Source organism: Arabidopsis lyrata (genome assembly GCF_000004255.2).
Source record: "Arabidopsis lyrata subsp. lyrata unplaced genomic scaffold ARALYscaffold_7, whole genome shotgun sequence".
NCBI classification, from domain to species: domain Eukaryota; kingdom Viridiplantae; phylum Streptophyta; class Magnoliopsida; order Brassicales; family Brassicaceae; genus Arabidopsis; species Arabidopsis lyrata.
The window spans coordinates 9,085,771-9,108,064 of NW_003302549.1; the positions used below are offsets into that span (position 1 = coordinate 9,085,771).

Consider the following 22,294-nt stretch of genomic DNA (forward strand, 5'->3'; position numbering starts at 1 on the left):
AAGCTTTTTTACGTTTGGTTGCTTTTAAAGAGGAGACCGGTAATCATATATTGAAGATAAATGCTAATGTAAGATTATTTCCAAGAGATTATTGAGTGTATAACCTGAATAAGAATGTTTACTTACTTTATACATTGGTGATCAATTTGCTTTGCTGTGATTTGATTACGTTGGTTCAGTATACTCATTACTCATTAGTCAACTTTTGTCTCTAGTTTGATTATCATCGAAATATACATATATATATTTTGACAGCCGAAATATATTTATGTTCTTATGTTAAAATTTATAATAACACAATTATCTTAGACCTAAAATGTTGAAAGTTGGTCAATATTTTAGTAGTATGCGTAAACTACTAAGTATTTCATTTTATTTTTTTAAACCTCTTTCTACAATTTACATAAGAGTTCGTTGTAGATGAGGAAACTCGTCTACGGATTGGTAAGCTCTATAAAACTAATCGAATAGAAAAATCATATGACATCAAATCACCATAAATGGATTTTTTTTTGTTTTTCTTACGGATTGCTAAGTTCAGAAATCGTATAGTGATTAAAATGGTGTATATAACAAAACTAATCATATGCATGTTTATGTTGTCAACAACAAATCACATACAATTTTGTCCTACTCTTCTCTGTACTGTTAGGCAGACTAAATAACGGGCCGTCAAAGCTATAAGCCTCAGCCTCATTTGTTCGTGATGAACTCTCGCCTCTCGGGCCCCTATATATATTTGTACTATGTTTTTCTTTTCTCTTTTGTCAAACATTTGTACGGATTCCACATTTGTGATTTGTACTATATTTATTTGTAAGATTTTGTGTATTCTAAATTTTTACATGTATGTGTATGGTAAGCATAAGACTAGGTTAGATAATACGAGTTGGCAATATGGGCCTTTGGGCAAAAAGCATCACGTTCATTGCTTGGCTTTTAAGGAAAGTCTCAGCTCAAACTACCATTTACCATCTTTGGAAGCAGCGTAATAACATCGTCTACAATCAACAAGTCATTCCTTCAGCCACTATCTTCTTGCTTATTGATAAGGACATTCGAAATATCATCTCTTCAAGGCGCCATCGGAAACTTTTCCGTAACTTGATGCAGTGTTGGTTATCATGATCTCTGTTTTGTGATTTCCTCAAAATTTGTCTCCTTGTTTTTATTCTTTTTGCCAAGGATTCAAAATCCATAGGCGGTATTTTTGTATTAGCCAAACTTTTTCATATTTATGATAGTAACATTTATGCAAAAAAAAAAAAAAAAAGAATACGTACTATCATTATTCTTTTTTTTGCCCCTTTCTTCGATAATGCTGTATTATTGGTTAATCATAGTAAGATATAAACATTAATATGATTTAATCATTTGGTTTTGTTTAGACCTCATAAGTGCTGTTAAAAAAAATTAAAATGAAAATAAAATTTAAGGGTGTTTTTTTTTCTCTTAAGAAAAAGTGTTGAGATATATTATAATACTGCTATAAAGTTTTTCATATATTATTGATGCTCTTAAAAGAATTTTCATATTTCCAAACCAAGTCCAAATTTCGATTACAAAAGAAAAATTAGTTAAATAATAAATATTATCTGTATTTATTAAATCCAGACGACAAAGAAATAAATAAATATTATCACAAAATTTAAACAATTTTTTTTACGTCTTTCTACAATGTACATAGAACTTGCCGAAATATGAGAACTACGAAAACAAACACTTGGAAAGAAAATCACGAGAACTACAAAAAAAATTCCTCATGCACAATGCAAAAGCTTTAGATTTTTTTGTGTTTCATGGTACTTTTTAGTTCACTCTAGTTATGCATTAGAGTGTAACCGAGATACCATTGACTTATGCGATGATTTCGATAAACCCATTGATCTCGAAGATTTTGGAGATGGTCTGGATCTTGGTGATGATGTCGAAGATGGTTTCTTTCTCCTATTCTTGCTTTTAGTATGAATCTTGGATAGACCTACTGGAATCGGAGGCACATCTCTTATCCTATCCGATATATTTAGTTGAGTTGAGCCTTGATCGAAATCTATGGTTTAACAATAATAAACAAGTCCCGTTTGATTATATATAAAGAAAAAAAATTATACACACAATTAATTTAAGACAACTAAAAATTACCGGTGGAATCTGAAGTGGTGAAGAAAGAATCTGAATGTCTTGCATGACTGAAAGATGATGCTCTTGGAGATAAAAACTCTGCTCCTGCCTTAAAGTCACTCATCTACACCCCCGGAAACAAATAAGTTTTGAAATAAACATCATCAGAAAACTAGTTGAGGCTTACTTAAGTAAACTTTAGAGTTCATATTCATAACATACTTCTAAAGGTATAGTTGAGGCTTGAAAAGTAAAATAAGGAGTACGATAAAAATATTTTAGGAGTATTTAGATAAAGAGTGAGCTTACTTACCCAAGCAGGAGCACTGCCAGAGGAGCCCTCCCAACCAATATGGGCCACATGTTTTACTTCTGTTGGGTGCCCAATTTCCAAATCTCTTTCTTTCGAACCTGTTGACCAAAATAATTTTTTTTGAAAAATTTCATCATATAATAGCTGTTCTTGTACATAAAACTTTTTTTAAGGTAATTAATTGAATGCTCCCATGGATCAATAACATAGACCATAGTGGTAAATAATGGACCGAAAATTTGTTTTGTGGGCGTATACTTGAACTTACGAAATTTACACTTTTAAATCATACGATTAAATTGCTATAATGTTATTTCATGTCTAGAACTTACAATATTTGTATAAAGATACGAGGAATTTTGATAGATCGTATAATGTAGTTTAATCAGCTTAGAAGCAACTAAAAATATGGTAAAAATTATACCAAACATTAGAGAGATGGATTTGAAGCTTTTGTAGATGCCCTTCATCTTCATTGCCATTGTTGAATGTTGATCTAGAAGATCACAAGCCACCTCCAAAATTAATTGTAAGAGGCTCAACACAAACAGTATTCCTTATCTATTACAAAATTAAGAGCAAAACAAATATACATATATACACACAAATCATTAGTTGAAAAATATATAAAAAGTAGGAGACATATATGGAAGGAATAAGAGGGATCGTATATATGCATGTGATGGTTGATTCCGTGGAAGTAGATTAGTACGTATAATTTATGAATGCTAAATCTTCAACAATCTATATATTGACCCATCTCATTAACATATGAACTTTAGTTAACCTAAAGTTAGGTATCACTTTCAACTCTGGAACAAAATTATAACTCTCAAAATGACATATATAGCAATCCTATAATTAATATTTGTTGTATATATTGATGGTTATTTATTGTGAAGAGATACAAGAGAGTTTTCATTATGATAGAAGTACCTGAAGATTATTATAGAGACTCTCGCTTGTTGGTTTTAATCTGAGGAGCTCTTCTTTCATTTGATGGAGAAGCCTCTAGATGATTCTCTATTAACAAAGCATTTGCGTATAAAATTCTCACTAAGCAAACATATAATTTACCATATAAAATACACAAGATAAAAGATCAAGATATAGCCAAGTATAGAGAACGGTGATGGTGAAGAAGAATGGAGGAAGAAGAATGGAGGAAGAAGAAGTATGACTTAACGGGCTAGAGAGAAGAGAGTGGGGAACCATGACACTACTTGTAGTATACAATGTAAGTTAATTATTTTTTTCAACAAAAAATAACTAATTTATTACTTTATTTTAAGAATGTTTCACCAAAAAGATAAACATTAGTACATTACCTAGTCGTACTATATATAGAAATAGAACATTGTATTACGCGAAATTACTTAATGATTTGTGAGTTTCAAATTTTATCATTCATATGATTTTACTGGAACATGATTTATTATGTTCAATAACTCCACCATTCCACGATTTTCAAAAAAAAAAAAAAAAATCCAATTGTTTCCATTGCATTCCTCATTTTCTCAATTATTATATAGGTCATTTTTCTCTTATGAACCCACGATTTTTGTTTCATTTTAGTGTTATCAACTAGAATCATAATTAATATAGATAATATAGACAGTAATACGTCATCATTGTTTCAACCTACAAATGAGATGTATAATGGTAAAAATGAGATATTTAATAAATTATATGTTTTTCCAACCAGTAGTATGTATTATATCAATGTACTCCTAAGATTAACCATAAGTTTTAAATTTTATAGAGAGCCTAGGATTTGCAGCATTAAAATAATCAATTGTAGACAACTGTCTAATGCATGCATATTGGAACTATACTAATCGCATATTGAATTAAACAATGCAAAATTTCACAGATTTGTTCAACCCACGCGTATATCCTCGACAATTCTAATTTTTGTTAGCTGTATATCCATAATGATACTATGAGTGTAATATAATATTTTATTTAAAGAAAAGCTGTGTTTTAGAAATTTATTTTATTAGTTTTATAAGAGTATAGAAGCGATAGAGATAAATACAAATGCAAGAGGCTACTGAATTTATCTTTTTTATGTATTGTAAGGTTAAGTGGTGATATGTCCGACAGTTCTAAAACGACAGAACAATTCTAGTGAAAAGGTCCATGCATGTGATTGACTTGAATTCATCAGCTTTTGTTCCAAAAGAATATGAGTTATTAGTTGGGAAAAATACCAATTAAATGCTGAACTTTTTTATTACGTCGTTTTTAATCCCCAACTTTGTCTGAAACGATTTAAATGTTAAACTTTCTTTGACTTTCTTTATAATTGCCAAACTTTGTTTGATTTTGCCATTTTAATACCGTTAAGTCGATTAACGGAACAATTAAACGCTGATTAAATACCGTTAACAGTTCCTCTTAAATTAAAACGATGCCGTTTTAATACACATAAACGACGTCGTTTTTTGAATTTACAAAATCCCAATCAACCTCATTTGCCCTAAATCGAAAAATCTCCAAACCCATAACCCTATAAATCGAAAGCTTCAGATTTCTTTCATTCTCTTCCATAACCCTAGAAATCGAAAGCTTCAGATTTCTTTCATTCTCTTCTGGGATTTACTCATTCTCTTTTGGATTCATTCTTGTGATTCTCTCAACTTGTTATAATGAGTTCAAGTTCTATAACATCGAACGTTGTCGGAGTCCGTGGTGTGCCGTCGAAGTGTAATCAATTTCTAGGGTTATGAATTTTGGGATTTTTTGATTTGGGGCAAATGAAATCGAATTTGGGTTTTGTAAATTGAGAAAACGACGTCGTTGATGTATGTTAGAAACAACATTGTTTTAATTCAATCTAGCTGTTAACGGCATTTAATCAGCGTTTAATTACTCCGTTAATCGACTTAACGTCGGGTCTTAAATGGCAAAGTCAAACAAAGTTTGGCATTTAAATGGAAAGTCAAAGAAAGTTCAGCATTTAATTCGTTTCAGGAAAAGTTGGAGATTAAAAACGACGTAATGAAAATGTTCAGCATTTAATTTGCATTTTTCCCGTTATTATTTTGTTGCAAAAGCTAACCATTTGTAGATAGGAATGCTGTGGAGCTTTTGTTGTTGTTTAATGGAATGTTGTTAACTTCTGAATTCTGATGGGTTAATCTGACCCGGTCCTAATTAGGTCTTACTCAATTTCTCCAAATTTATTGCAAGGTATGTAGTTTATTTTTATGAGATTAATCTGAAAATCTTTTGATCTGGGTGGAAATTTAAGCTTTCTGTTCTTTTACTTCTTTTTTCAAAATAAAACTCTTCATGAGCTATTCAATTTCCAATCTCAAGGTTTTATAAGAACTAGAATAAGCTTGTTTTTATTACAAAAGTCAAAAAAGAAATATCAACAATATCAAGCGTCAACAATAGACGCTACACGCGAAGAATATTACGAGTAATATATAATTTGTGTGGAGCCCACCGTCACTATGCATGCATAGTAATTTACTTTTTTCTGCCTATATAAACGAACGAATTCGTTCGTTGTAAATCACAATTCATACTTCAACAATAAGAAGTTATAAGAAATCTCTCTCCTCCTCTCATCTCTTTATTTTCAGTATCCCGATCCTTCTGCGGGTATAATTCTTTCTCCATTATTTATATTTATATACACCATATAATAAAGTAATTATTATAACACGTTATCAGCACGATCACTCTATGATCGCTGAAAAAAAAATACGGTATTATACCGGGCAGTATGTCGCCTCGTTAAAAGAAAAAATATGAGAAAAAAAAAAAAAGGGAGAAAGAAAATTATATAAATAAATAAAAGAAACTATATGGTTGGCTGAGCCACCTGAAATTACTTCATGCACCATAATTAATTATTTTCTGTTAATGGTTGGCTGAGCCACCTGAAATTTTAGTCACTGCTTTAAATATTTATTTCTGCTACCGGTCGGCTGAGCCGCCTTAATTTTATGCACTGCTTTAAATATTTATTTTTGTTGCCGGTCGGCTGAGCCGCCTTAATTTTATGCACTGCTTTAAATATTTATTTCTGCTATCGGTCGGCTGAGCCGCCACATATATATTTACTGTTTCTATGTGGATAATTCGTCACCATAATATCACTGTGAATTATTTGTTTATATTATGGTTTATTCACCTGTATAAATATTTTTATTTGAATCGATAATTTTTATCTGATTGATCTCTAATTTTTCAGATTAATTTTTGTTTAAATCTTTTTCGCCAACGGTCTCAAAGAAAAATTTCAAAATTTTTTCAAAAATTTCAAATCTTTCCAACGGCTAGGAATAGTATTTTTCAATCTATAAATACACTTATTTTCTCATTCATTTCATCAAAACAAAATTTTTTTATCTCTCTAAAAACTCTCTCCGAAAAAAAGAAGAAGAATTTTGAAGTTTTGAAGTTTTGAAGAATGTTTCGATTATTCTTAATATTTGTTTTTGGAATCATTATTATGTGTATTTATAATCTTTGCGTTGTAGATTTTACTCCGCAAGAATTTCGTTTGAACATTAGTTTATTTGTTTGTACGCTTTTTCTTTTTGTAATCGCTTGCATTATTAATGTAAACGGTTTATTTTAAATATGTTTTAAAATAAATTAAATAAAGATTTCTAATAATATTCCATGTTTTTATTTTAGAAAACAAATGGCAAACATTGAAAAGCTTAAGATCCAAGCGCTTCAAATCACTGGAGCAAATTACATAGCATGGACCACTGATGTGGAACTTCATTTAGATTCGCAGAATCTATTGGAGACGATAAAAGAGAAAAATGAATCACCTGCCAATGAAAAGGCAAAGGCGATAATTTTTCTAAGAAAGCATCTAGATGAAAATCTGATGCATGATTATGCAAATGTAAAAGACCCCGTGGAGTTGTGGAAAGCTTTAAAAAATAGGTTTGACAACCAGAAAGCAATAACTCTCCCACATGCCCTTGACGAATGGGCAAATTTGAGGTTCCTAGATTTTAACAAGGTAGCACAGTATAATTCTACCATGTTAAGAATCGTGGCTCAGTTGGAATACTGTGGTAAGAAAGTGAGCGAAGACGAAATGCTCAATAAAACCTACCTTACATTCCATAAGGAGCACTATGTTCTTGCAGAACAATACAGGAACTGCAAGTACAAAATGTTTTCCGAGCTGATTGTGGCGCTTATGATAGCAGAGAAGAATAATGAACTTCTCATCAAAAACCACAATGCTCGGCCTGCAGGAACCAAAGCATTCCCTGAAGTGAATGCAACGGATGTAAAAAATCCGGAGAAAAAGGATGTAAACTATCCCGAGAAAGGGAATCAATCATATCGGGGTCGTGGTGGTCGTTTTAATCGTGGGCGTGGAAGAAATTACAACTCACGTGGAAGGAGGTCGTTCAAATGGGTTCGTCCTCAAAATGATTCAAAAGGGAAGGAACACCAAGAAAATTCCACCCAGAAGAGTGAGAATGTGTGTTATAGATGTGGATCTAAGGGACATTGGGCCCGTACGTGTCGAACTCCTCCACATCTTTGTAAGTTGTACATGAATTCCACGAAAGGAAAAGGGAAAGAAGTCAATTTAGCAGAAAACTTCGAGGATACATCGTATCTCGATTCTCCCTCCTTTGCAAATGATTTGGATTAGACCGCTCATGCGGTTAACTAAAGAGCTTGTATTGAGACTGCTGAAATAGTCTCTAGTTATGCCATATATATAATATTATGCTTTTGTTATTTTGAAAAATAATGTTGTTTTAACAACAATTTAATATATAATTATTGTGTGTTTTCCTTTCATGAATAAAATTTACTTTCTTTTTATTGATGTTTATCTTAATCACAGAAATGGATGAAACAATTTCCAAGGAAATGGCTCAAGAAATTTGCATACCAGATAGTGGGACAACACACACTATTCTAAAGGACAAAAGATATTTCTCTAACTTAAAACTGACAAACATGATTGTCAATACAATATCAGGTCCTGTAGACGTGATTGAAGGAACTGGTATGGCCAACTTTATGTTGCCTAATGGAACCAAGTTTTCCATAAAAAATGCCTTGTATTCTCCAAAATCTAAAAGGAATTTGTTGAGTTTCAAAGACATATACCTTCAAGGATATGATACTCAGTCTGCAACTGAGAATGAAAAGAAGTATATGTACATAACTTCTGATAAATCGGGAAAAAGGCTTATATTGGAAAAATTTCCAAAACTTCCTTCAGGATTGCATTATACTCATATAAGTGCAATCGAATCGCATCTAGTGATTAAAAGAAATCCAGAAGATTTCACATTATGGCATGATCGCCTCGGTCATCCAGGCACCTCGATGATGCGAAAAATCATAGAGAGCTCACATGGACACCCATTGAAAATCCAGGAGATATATCATGGGAATAAAAAGACATGTGCCGCATGTTCTCTTGGAAAACTTATCATAAGGCCATCGCCAGCCAAAATTGATAAAGAATCACCAAAATTCCTTGAACGAATTCAAGGAGATATTTGTGGACCAATACATCCACCATGTGGACCATTCCACTATTTCATGGTATTAATTGACGCATCCAGCAGATGGTCACATGTTTGTCTATTATCATCTCGAAATATTGCATTTGCGAGATTTCTAACTCAAATAATCAAACTGAGGGCTCAGTTTTCTGATTACCCTATTAAAAGAGTTAGACTAGACAACGCTGGTGAATTCACATCCCAAGCATTCAATGATTATTGTATGGTAACAGGAATTGAAGTTGAACATCCTGTAGCTCATGTTCATACACAAAATGGCTTGGCGGAATCATTAATTAAACGTCTGCAATTGATTGCAAGACCATTGATCATGAGATCAAAACTTCCAACCTCTGTATGGGGACATGCCATTTTGCATGCAGAAGCACTCATTCGGATAAGACCAAGTGCATACCATAAATACTCCCCACTACAGTTAGCATTTGGTCGAGAACCAAATATATCCCATCTAAGAATTTTTGGTTGTGCAGTGTATGTGCCTATAGCACCACCACAACGTACAAAGATGGGACCACAAAGAAGGTTGGGAATATATATTGGCTGTGATTCTCCATCAATTATAAGATACCTAGAACCGCAGACTAGTGATGTCTTTACGGCACGATTTGCCGATTGTCACTTTGATGAGAAAGTATTCCCGGTTCTAGGGGAGAAAATAAGCAAGTAGGGAAAGAAATCAAATGGTGTGTACCATCCCTGTTACACCTTGATCCTCCTACAAAACAGTCAGAAATAGAAGTTCGACGAATTGTGCATTTGCAAAGTATAGCAAATCAACTTCCCGATGCTTTTGCAGATACCAAAACGGTAACTAAATCATATATACCAGCTGCAAATGTCCCTGCTCGAATTAAAATTCCACAAGAAAGTGGAAAAGCAGATGATACACGTGAGTCTAAAACACGCTTGAAACGTGGTAGACCAGTTGGTGCTAAGGATAAAAATCCTAGAAAACGAAAGGAAGTTGAAAAGCATGATATTCCCAAAATAGCAGAAAGCATTTTGGAAGAAACAAATCATGAGTCTAATGACAATGATGAGCATCATGAGCCTGAAGGAAATCATGAGATTTCTATCAACTATATCCATAATGGAAAGATCTGGGATCGAAATAAAATGGATGAAGTTGATGACGTTTTCTCATACCTTTTGTCAAAGGAAATTAATGAGGAAAACGAGGATCCAGAACCAAAGTCGGTATATGAATGTCAAAAGAGACATGACTGGATAAAATGGAAAGATGCAATACAAGTCGAACTTGATTCGCTCAATAAGCGAAATGTATTCGGACCTATCGTACTCACACCTGAATGTGAGACCGCTTGGATACAAGTGGGTTTTCATTAGAAAACGAAATGAGGAAAATGAGATTACGAGATACAAGGCTCGTCTCGTAGCTCAAGGATTTTCTCAAAGACCCGGGATTGATTATGAGGAAACATATTCCCCCGTTATGGATGCAATAACGTTTAGATTCTTGATGAGTCTAGCGGCTGATAAAAATTTAGAAATGCGTCTCATGGATGTTGTTACAGCATATTTGTATGGATCATTAGATACAGATATCTATATGAGAGTTCCCGACGGGTTTAATATGCCAGAAGCATTGAAATCTAAACCCAAAGAGTTATGTGCAATAAAGTTGCAAAGATCATTATATGGGTTAAAGCAATCTGGGCAAATGTGGTATAATCGTCTCAGTGAACATTTAACGAAAGAAGGATACGTGAACGATCCTATATGCCCATGTGTTTTCATCAAGAAAACAAAATCCGGATTTGTGATAATCGCGGTATATGTTGATGATCTAAATATAATTGGGACTCAAGATGAAATACAGAAAGCAACAAACTATTTAAAAGGGGAATTCGAGATGAAAGATCTCGGACAAACAAAGTTTTGTCTTGGCCTACAAATTGAACATTCCCAAAAGGGTATATTTGTGCACCAATCCACGTATACTAAAAGAGTGCTAAAACGATTCAACATGGATAAGGCAACTCCTCTTAGTACTCCTATGGTCGTTAGATCACTTAACGTTGAGAGTGATCCATTTCGACCGCATGAGGAGAATGAAGAGATACTCGGTCCTGAAGTACCGTATCTAAGTGCAATTGGAGCCCTTATGTATCTTGCAAATTGCACTCGACCTGATATATCATTTTCAGTCAATCTTTTGGCTAGATTTAGTTCATCCCCTACACGAAGACATTGGAACGGAATTAAACATGTCTTTCGTTATCTTCAAGGGACTATTGATTTAGGGTTATTTTATCCTAAAAATATAAATGGTCAAATGATTGGTTTTGCAGATGCAGGATATTTATCAGATCCACACAAAGCTCGATCCCAAACAGGATACGTATTCACGATTGGAGGTACTGCTATATCATGGCGTTCTCAGAAGCAGACACTTGTAGCTACTTCTTCAAATCATGCTGAAATCATCGCACTCCATGAAGCGAGTAGAGAATGCGTATGGCTACGATCAATAAGTCGACACATTCAAACGAGTAGTGGAATTCGTCTGAATACGGAGCCAACTATCTTGTATGAAGACAATGCTGCATGTGTTGCTCAGACAAAGGAAGGATATATCAAAAGCGATAGAACCAAACATATCCCTCCGAAGTTCTTTTCATACACCCAAGAGCTCGTGAAGAATAAAGACATTGAAGTAAGATATGTCCGATCATCCGAGAATTCTGCGGATCTCTTCACGAAATCATTACCCACCTCTATATTCAGGAAACATGTTCATAACATTGGAATGCGTCGTCAACAAGACTTGTAAGTTATGATCCTGATCATTCGAGGGGGGGCTTGCGCGGTTGCACTCTTTTTACCTACTATGGTTTTTCCCACCGGGTTTTCCTAGAAAGGTTTTTAACGAGACAACAGAAGATATTACGCAAGAGACATAGTGACACTGGCCTCCAAGGGGGAGTATTACAAAAGTCAAAAAAGAAATATCAACAATATCAAGCGTCAACAATAGACGCTACACGCGAAGAATATTACGAGTAATATATAATTTGTGTGGAGCCCACCGTCACTATGCATGCATAGTAATTTACTTTTTTCTGCCTATATAAACGAACGAATTCGTTCGTTGTAAATCACAATTCATACTTCAACAATAAGAAGTTATAAGAAATCTCTCTCCTCCTCTCATCTCTTTATTTTCAGTATCCCGATCCTTCTGCGGGTATAATTCTTTCTCCATTATTTATATTTATATACACCATATAATAAAGTAATTATTATAACAGTTTTGAATTAAATTACAGCAATAGCGACTCAAAACTCAAAAGCCTTTATGATAAAATATTCACGAAAATAAACCTTTAGTGTGTAATCGTAATATAAACAGTAGTTACAAAATCAAGGGGGATACCACATGGTTCTATAACAACGAACAATGGATAGACAATAAGATAAGTAATTTGACTAGAAAAATAATCTGATCGGATATTTGGGTCCCATTGTTAGGAGAAATAATATGGCGCATCTAATTAATTTAATGCTGCCATCTAATCAAATACTAGTATTTGATTTTTCTATCGTAATTTCAAGGCTCACTTATTATTATACAATTAGGAGAAAATAAAGTTTATATTTTTCTGTCTATGTGACAATGCTATAAATGGTTCATAAGCTAGCAGTGGATTAATGTGATTGTTTGTTCTGAATGCGATATAAAAATCTTGAGACTTAATCACTCAACTTTAAACCTCTAATTGGGAAAATATTTGTTTAATGAAGAAGTTTGTCATGACTTATCAATGACCACATAAGTTTAGCAATAAAAAAAACTTTTTCATCAGAACTTTTTTTGGACAGCAGAACTTTCCATCAATTATAATGTTATTTTTTTAGCACGAAGAATCCATTTCGATAAGTTATTTAAATGAACAGTATGTACTATAAAGTATAAACCTTCTTCGTCATTCTTAATTATTCTTCGAAACTTCACAAGTCCTAATAAGTAATAACCACAAAAGATAATAATTCTTCTCTTCTTTTTTTTTCCTTGTCTTTTTCCCAACATTAATTAGAGAATAAATAATATGTGGGTGTAACAGTGCTCTTTATAAAACATAAAAGCCCTGTTTTAAAAATCCCCGCCTAGCCCCGATTACTCCCCGCTTAATCGCTAGGCCCATCCTATCCGCCTCGATTAATGACTAATCCCCTAAAAAATCAGTAACCCGATTATTCTCCGCCTAATCCGATTACTTTCCGCCTAATTCTATATACCCCGATTATTTTTTAGATTGCAAGTATAAAAAAACTTTTTATTTTTGTTATTCAATCATTTGAATGGAGAGTTTGTGATGTTTTACAATAACTTGTGTTCAAATTTTAATAAAAATCATAAATTTGTAATAAAAATCATAAATTTTTACAATATTGGATTAATATATTTTAAAAATATTAAAATAACCCTAAAACTAATCCCCGATTAATCCCCGATTAATCCCCGATTTTAATCCGATTTTCCGATTAATCGCTAGGCCCATGCCGAGCGCCCGACTAGCGCCTAGCGATTTTTCAAACAAGGCATAAAAGTCGTCGAAATAAAGCAAAGTGCTACAATATATTAAAATGAAATAAAAACAATTAATTTATACAAAGTAAAGATCAGTTGAAAGAAAGAAATATAGATAAACATTTAAAGTTTCAAATCTAAGAAAAATAATAATCAAAATCAAAATCGAATTTCTTTTGAATCGTTACCGGGTGAGTTCGAATGGTTATGTTTCCGATACCTAAAGAAATAAATCAAAGTAAAAACCACCAGAAGCGCAACGCCGGAGACACCGCAGATGATACTCGCCGCAAGAAACACGTGCCTCATCACGTGATCACGTCTGTAACCAGCCCCGTCTCGCCACCAAGAATCATCATCTCCGCCGTCTGCCGCGGTGGCTTTAGGAAGGAGCTGAGAGTGAGAAGGAGGTGGAGAAGAATGAGAATCTCCGAAGAAGGACTTCATTTTTCCCGGAGGTGAGTGAGATTCAGTCGGTGGTGAGCTGAACTGATACTGTAAGCCATGATCGGAAGGACGTAATTCTCCGGCGAGTGAGTTTCCGGTGAAGAGAACGAGGAATGTTATAGTGAATGGGAAGATCGACGAAGAGGAAGATCTAACGCGGTTTAAGAGATGAGCCATGTGAGAGACACAGAGAGAGAGAGAGAGAGAAGAATCTTGTTTTTTTTTTTTTGGTTCTTGTTTAAGTAAAGTGTAGCTTTATGTGATGTGATTAAGTTTGAACGACACCGTTTTGCCACGAGTTTGTTTTTAATGGTTTTGTGGGGGTCCATAGACCACCATTGTGTGTGTTTCAATTTTTCATCACGGAGTCTCACCGATGTTGATAGGTGAAAAAGTGATGATAAAAAGAAAAGAAAACTTTCGTTGGGGAAAAATTGTAAAATAAGTCACCAACTCTTAATCATGAAGAAATGACTTGGTTTTGAAGGGGAAAAAATTCCGTTTTGTCAAGAACTATCCTCGATTTTTTTAAGTGATGCAAATACTCTAATTTGTGATATAACACAATTAATATATATACGTCTAATCCTATCCTATGGTCTAAATCTAAAGCAAGTTCTTACAAATTAGCCAAAACTAAACTCAAATACATCAAGTGGCTTCGGTCTAGTTGTAGGCTAGGAAGCATGGAAGCGCCGTCCAACCTCCGATTCTCGCTTCGGAACCGGAAGCGGGTGCGGAAGCGACCGGAATCGTGATGGAAGCGCGGTTCCAGAAAATTGAAGATTGGAAGCTTCTGGGAAGCGTTCGATTCGGACCTGGAAGCGTGGTTTTTTATCAACGGAAGCGCAGCTTTCTTCTTCTCCCCCCCTCCCACCTAGTTTTTTACTGGTGTGTGAATGTGATTTCTGGTCTCTTCCAAATCATATAAATTCTCCTAAGCTCATGAAGAAAAATATCGAATGCTCATGATTCATTTGAATCCTTTTTTCAAGTTGTCTTCGGTGGTTTCAGTTTTAGATCTAATCGGCGACTCTTCTTCTCAAGTCATCTCCGACAAATTTATTGAAAGGAATCTGACTACCACAAGCCATATTTGGGCTTTAATTTTTTTTATTCTTTTAAGCCCAATTTTGTTTAAATGGCCCGTTTATATGTGTGTTTTAAGCCCAATTAAGACATCCAAAATATTTTATTGTTAACAATGCATTTTCTTACTTTTGATGACTATATTTATTATTCTACATGTTATGTATTTCGTTTGGTTTAAAATTTTCTGAATTATGATACATATCCAATGGTTAGTGTAAAGTAAATTAAATATTCAATAAATCTATATATATATATATATATATATATATATATATTTATGCTTCCAACACGTATCCGCTTCCTAATTTTTTAAAAAAACTCGCTTCTCCGCTTCCAAACGCTTCCGCTTCCACTTACCCGCTTCCGATTCCATGCAGTTTAGGTTGTAGGTACTAGGAAAGATCCGTCTAAAATTTTTGAGAAACTTTGCTTCATATTTGAGATTTTACTAAGCAAATAAATAGAAAATTGAGAATTTGTTTTGTTTCGTCATTTTTTTTTCTGAAAAATGTAAATGTAGAAAACTACTGTAATGCGGCATTTAGACAATATTGTAATATGAAGGCTCTTCCAATATGAGTCATCTCCTCACTGTCCTCAATACGATTTCATCACACACAACAACATGAGAGTCTTAAATTAATTACTGTTTTGTGCAACTGTAAAATCAGATGCTAATTTCCCGTAACTTCCTGAAGGCAATCAAAGAAATGAGTGATGTTGAGTTTCTCCTTCCTTGTGTAGATCGATTCTTTAGACCTGCCATCTCTCGGGGCTGCCATTTCGATAAGAAAGTATAGTTGCTTGATTGGAATCTACGAAAGATGTGAGAAAATGTTTAGACATACACTGATATCATATTACGAGCCTTTTTGTTAGTCAGTTTTTAATAAAGAGTAATAATCAAATTCACAATGAGATCGAGCACATACATCATTAAGGGCTTTGGAAGCTTCTTCAATATCATCCTCTGAGAACACATTTAGTTGCTTCAGCACCTGAACCATGGAATATGTTAGACACTTAGACACTAGGTTTTCATGCGCCAACATGACCATTTGTATATAAACTTTGGATTAAAAGAAAATTAAATATACACAGTAGTCCTTTTTGGATTTTAAAGTTGATTTAGGAAACCTAACTCTGGCCCTTTCTAACATGAATGAAAAACTTTTTGAACGGATCCAAAAGTAAAGCAAAGAAAAACATATTTACCTTCTTGGCATCATCTGTCCTCAGTAATGGAACAGAGTAGGTGACAGAAAAAGCTTTATGCAAACCAACAGCTTTTAAGAACCTTAATTCACTTGTTGTACCAAGTACAAGAAGTTTGCACCCCTGACAACAAATTATTTTTACCAAGTTAGTGCCATGTTACTTTGTAAAAAGTTGTAACTAGGAGACAAACCTCTGGGGGAAGCCGATTGAGATAGATTAACAATATTTGAGAAATGGTGTTTGAAAATCGTGGTCCAATTTCTGAGTATTCCAACAACCTACAAAATGTTATAGATATTCAATTTGAGTCCCCGAAAAAAAAAAAAACGTAAAGTACGCAAAAAAAGAAGAATTATGAAACCAATCAAGTATGGGAGGGAAAGAAAGTGTAGAAATGTATGCACGACCTTTCAATATTGTCAAGGATAACAATGCTCATTGGTGATTTGTATGCATCCTCGAAGACCTGTTCATTCACACCAAAACTAGTATTAGTAGACAAACAAAAGAGCAAAAAAAATAAAATAAAAAATATCAAGCTTTTGCAGCTAGGACCTTGGCAATGTGAGCAGATTTTGTGCTCTCTTGAAGACAAGCCAAAGTCTCTGCAGAGACCTGCCCAAGTGGTGAAACAAAAGAGGCAACAACTTATAAGGGTCCAAAAATAGCTGACCAGTACAATGAAAGAAAGAGCGGCACTTACTATTTTGACATACGGGAAGTTACTGTCCATGCCAACAGTCGCGGCTAAGGCAGTTTTCCCACTGGCCAAAGAAGCTTAGATATTAGGAAAACGCTAGAAACAACACGCCAAAACATGATATAGGCCTCAACTATTTGTTTATCTTTGCCTTTGCTTATTGTGTTCAGTGTACGCAAACGCCAAACGCAAATAGAAGTTTCTCCAACCGTTGACGTTTGCGTTTATACTTTACAAAGTTATTTTTTAAGAAACTGAAAAATCTTCTATGTTTGCAAAAAATGTGTGTGTTTTAAAAAAAAAAAAGTATGTAAGGTACCTTCCACTAGGTCCCTCAAGAAGGCAAGTGACTGGAGGACTTCTGTCGTTGGCAACTTGGTCCACAAGAAACATGACTCGTTCGTAGATGAAATTTTGCTTATCACCACAGTCCAGAAATCCCTTGGGTCTATGTACAATATAGGAAAAACCAGCATTAGCAGATCAATATCCAAAGATATGCACAACACTTAATTCAACCAAATTTACCTGCAATTTTGAAGGTCCTTTGAAGAGGCTCCAAAAGCAGGCTTAACTTCACGTAAAGCTTGAAGAAAATCCTCCATTGTAACTTTAATATTCTCTTCATCCACTGGTTTTGTAAGATCTTCCATGCTCAGATGTTTGTTCAAATTAAGCATATGATATTGCACTTTTCACAACACCTTCAAGCTCAGCACCACTGTAGTTCTGCGTCTGAGCAGCTTTTCAATTAAAAATATTGGACAAAATTAGTCAGATTCTATGCTAGCAAGTGTTTTTCTATCCAATCTTATAAAGATCCAGAACAAGTATAATCGATGATGGCATACCAAGCTCTTGAAGATTGACATCAGGAGCAAGGAAAGAATTTTCCTTCATCATTTTCGTATGAATCTGAAGAATTTCGAAACGTCCAGCATCATCAGGAAGGCCAATCTCTATATGAACCTCTAACCTTCCAGGCCTATAGGCATGCACAACTCAAAACATTATTATCTTTGTCCCCTAAATCTAATCTAAAGTTCATATAAGCAAACACATAATTAAGCTATGGATTGTAAATGAAATGACATTACTAATTAGCACAAGGATGCACAGACCTTAGAAGAGCTTCATCAAGCATATCCTTCCGGTTAGTCATTCCGATAAGTAAAACATTGTTCAAGGCCTCCACACCATCTATCTGGAAAATAACAAGTGTTACGTTAGCCATATCTAAAAAGATTAAAGAAGTAATTTTTTGTAAATAGCTTGATCGTTTGGCTAACCTTGGTCAGGAGCTGGTTCACAATACTGTCATGGACACCTGTGCCATCCCTGCTTGATCCTCTTGACTGAAAATTTGCAATTCATAAAATTTCTACAACTTAGTTTAACTCATATAGCCTATACCAATTAACGAACATTGTTCACAAACCCGACACAATGATTTTTCAACGCATGCAAAGTGACATTTTACTCTCAAGAATTAATAGGGAAGCACAAAATATGAGTGTTTTGATGTCAAAATTGACAGCAGTCGTGTACGGTGTACCTTACAAATAGCATCGATTTCATCGAAGATAATGACATGCAGCTCACTGTCATCACCTGAAAAAGTTCAATAAGAGTGCCAAGTTAGCACACTGGCAAGAAAAAAGAAAACATAAAAGCACAAGTCAGGGTAAACAGTTTTTTCCGCACCAAGGGTTCTCTGGTCATTCTCAGCATCAGCAAACAGGTCTCTTACATTCTTTTCGGTCTCACCGACAAACTTGCTTAGCACTTCAGGACCATTCACTATCTATTAAAGAGAAAAGAAGGCTTTAACACATGTATACTTCTTGAAGAAAGCCAACAGAACAGAACATTTGGGAGCCTTAGATTACTAATCATACTTATTTTCGTCATGAATAAAGAGTTAAGAAGATCAGAAATAAACCTTTGGCTCGTTTCCATTGAGCATTTTTCCAGTTTGGCGTGCGATCAAGGTCTTGCCAGTACCAGGAGGTCCAAAAAGAAGCATCCCTCTAACGTGTTTTGCCCCAAGTCTGCAAGATCAAAAGAATAAACGTTTAAAGTAATACACGACGTAGCAATAACTGTCAAAATCTACTTGAAGATAACGAATCTCAAGACCTGTAATTGAGATGAGGAGGAAATATACGAGAAGCAAATGCTCTTCGGAATATATCAACAAACTCTGCATTTAAGCCACCAATACCCAGGGATTGAAGGTTAAACTCCTTTTCCTTAAATATTTTGCTAGTAGCAGCCTCTCGTTGGTTGATAATCTGTAGAACAGTTACACAAATCAGGTTTAATCAAGTGATCATTAAACAAGACAGTGTACTACCAAGAGAATTGATCAAAACCAGACCTTTATACCACTTGCATTTGATGCTTCAAACACGAAATATGTATCGTTACCGATCATCCCTCTTTCGATACCATTAGTTTGGTTCTCGTCTGCCAGTACAACTGCTCGATTGACCGTAAGAATGTAATTAGTTCCATGATACTCAAATGTAACTCTCTGGCCTACTGTCAAGACCTGCATAAGTTGGCAGAAATTTGTTCATATAATCAGAAAATAACCACACAATATTACAAGTCGCAAAAACATTCACTCTTTGAGAACCAATTACTGCATGATAGCAAAGACAAGAATCTTCAACTATGATCCACAATTATCATACTAATTATAATTCAAGAATTAATCTACCTGATTAATGAATTTCTTCTTCAGTTGGGTTGAGAGGAGAGTAGCATCAATCTGTTCGTTTTTAGTCCCTCTTTTAACAAATTCTAAGTCAACTGTCAGAACAGTCAAGTCAAAGTTTTCAGGAGGAATAAATCTGCAAGAACAAATCAGTCTTCAGAGACAATGAAAAAAAAAAAAAAAACAACCACAGAGGTATAACAAACAAGCTTTTGTGACATTTTACCTTGTTACATATACATTGTCACCAGCAGAAACTCTAGCATGTCGTCGTTGAATCGAATTTAGAGCAATACTTCCATCAGAAATACTCTCATGTCCAGTATATACCAGTTAAAGATTAACAAAAAATAAAAATTGAGATTCATGACGTGTAACACAATTATGAGTATATAAGATGTGTTATTTTAGAGAATCGAATTCTAAGGTAATGAAAGTGTTAAAAAATTAAAATCGTAGGTGAGTGAAAAAGGATATGAGAATGATAAAACGAAGACTTCCCCGACATTAGCTAGGAAGAGATCGGTGCTTCCGGGAACGGCGAAGCTATGGAGATCAGACGGAGAACAATATGCGAGGTTTGTGAAAGCTAAATCTGACGCCGGCATGGTCTTCACTGTCATCTTCATGACGGACGAATCAGCCATGATTCTTTTTTGGCTTCCTTCGTTAACAAGAAATGGAAAATTGAAGAAGTTTGAGAAAAAATATCCGTTACAAAGATTTTTTGTTGAACTACGAGAGCAAGTAAACCAGAATTGTATTTATAGTTTTATACTAAGTTTTGACGAGAAAATATTTCCGACAACTGAAAAAAGGAAACAAGTCATCTGACAAATACTATTGCGACACGTACACAAATTTTATGACAAGTAAAATCCATAAATTATCATTACAGAAATTGGAAAATTTCCTAGTAATCAGCGGAAAGGAATGTTTGTGGCTTTGTGCTAGACTCTTTTTCTTCTCATTGGCTAGACTCCTTGTCACTATATTATTGGGAAATTATGTGCCGTTCTAATATTATTGGATTTATTGAAAGGAAATCTATATATATATTTTTGGATGACTTTTAGCAAATAAATCCTGGAGTTGGAATGTATTTACGGATGAATGCCATTGGCATTAATTATTTAAATTTGAAAAATATTAATTAAAGATATTACCAGCACGATTTCGAGAATCATAAATTCATATCTTCCTTAATTTTCTGAGTCATTAATGTGATAATCTTTAGGAAATATTTCTCTGTAAAAAAAAAAATCCACATTAATGAAGGTATTAAAATCGACACTAACAATTAAATTATTTAGATATTCAATTATTTTAAGATTCTTATATCTTATTTGATATTTTTTTTAATATCTCATTCTTTAATTACTGCGTTTAGAATTTATTGGTTGTTACCTATTTTTTGGTGAAATTTATTGGTTGTTACTTAATAAGTAATTATGGTGCGTTTATTTTAGTTAATATCTAATTTAAAGGATTTGTTTTCTTTTATTATTAAAAAACGAATAACATGTATAGAAATAAAAGATTTTTCTTGCGACTCCAAAATAAAAATATTAAACTCTTATTTTCTACATTTCTTACACATAATATCCTCTTATTCAATAACAAAAAATATATATTGCATATTTTTAAAAATATTTATAATATTTAAATTATATAAAAAGTTTGTAATATTAATATTATTTCAACTCTATACAAATTTAATATAGGGGCTTTTGCAAAAATGCCACTTTTTCAATGCCACTTTTCAAAAATACCCTTTTTTAAAAACCTTATAAAAAATGCTCTTAAAAATATAAGATTTACCCAAATATGTATGTAATATTATTAAAACATACACAAACTACATTTGTATGTATCTAAAATCTTATAAATACTTTATAAATACCTTATAAATGCATTTTAAATACCTTTAAAATATCTTGTAAAACCTTTGAAAAACATTAAAAATCCTTTAAAATAACTTGTAAAACCTTTAAAAACACCTTATAAAACCTTATAAATACTTGGATCGAGTCTTCAAGTAGTAGTTACAATCCATAAGTACCTTATAAACTTAATAAAACTTTATAAAAATTTCAGATTTAAAAAGGGGCATTTTTGAAAATGGACATCTAAAAGGGGCATTTTTGAAAAAGGGCACACCAAAAAGGGTATTTTTAACAATTTCCCTTTAATATATATGTATATATATCTTATGGGAACCATTTAAAAGAAATTTTTAAATTGACTTGAATTATATAGCTTTTAAATAAAAGTATTATTAAAAAGAAAAATAACTAAATGATATTTAATTTCACGGGACGGGTAATATGATGGGACGGGTTTGGGTTGATATTTATAAAAGATAGTATACCACGGGTGAAATCCTAAAATTAACAATCAAAATAATCTATCATACAAATTACATTTTGATTTTTTTAAGAAAATATAGCCTCGCGGTGTACCGCGGGTTAAAATCTAGTTCTACATATAAAGAAACAGAAAAAGTATTTTTAGAAAACCACAAAACTACATTAATTTTAAAGAATACGATTTTTTTTTTTAATGTAGAGAAGTTTGGTTAAGGGTT

At 33.5% G+C, this 22,294-nt stretch overlaps 2 protein-coding genes and 1 pseudogene across 2 annotated transcripts; all 3 read right to left on the reverse strand.

Annotated features, from left to right (window-relative positions):
- Positions 1-1,639: 1,639 nt before the first annotated feature.
- LOC9305937 (CRIB domain-containing protein RIC11) lies at positions 1,640-3,905 on the reverse strand. Its single transcript, XM_021018124.1, has 5 exons — positions 3,371-3,905; positions 2,859-2,995; positions 2,435-2,532; positions 2,143-2,245; positions 1,640-2,050 (listed from the first exon to the last, which is right to left on the reverse strand). The coding sequence occupies exons 2-5, from the start codon at positions 2,914-2,916 to the stop codon at positions 1,824-1,826; spliced, it is 486 nt and encodes a 161-aa protein (XP_020873783.1). The 5' UTR covers positions 2,917-2,995; positions 3,371-3,905; the 3' UTR covers positions 1,640-1,823.
- A 9,643-nt stretch (positions 3,906-13,548) lies between these two features.
- LOC9305938 lies at positions 13,549-14,458 on the reverse strand. The gene has a single exon (XM_002869821.2). The coding sequence runs from the start codon at positions 14,150-14,152 to the stop codon at positions 13,688-13,690; it is 465 nt and encodes a 154-aa protein (XP_002869867.1). The 5' UTR covers positions 14,153-14,458; the 3' UTR covers positions 13,549-13,687.
- Positions 14,459-15,551: 1,093 nt separating this feature from the next.
- Positions 15,552-20,755, reverse strand: LOC9305939 (annotated as a pseudogene).
- Between the last annotated feature and the right edge of the window lie 1,539 nt (positions 20,756-22,294).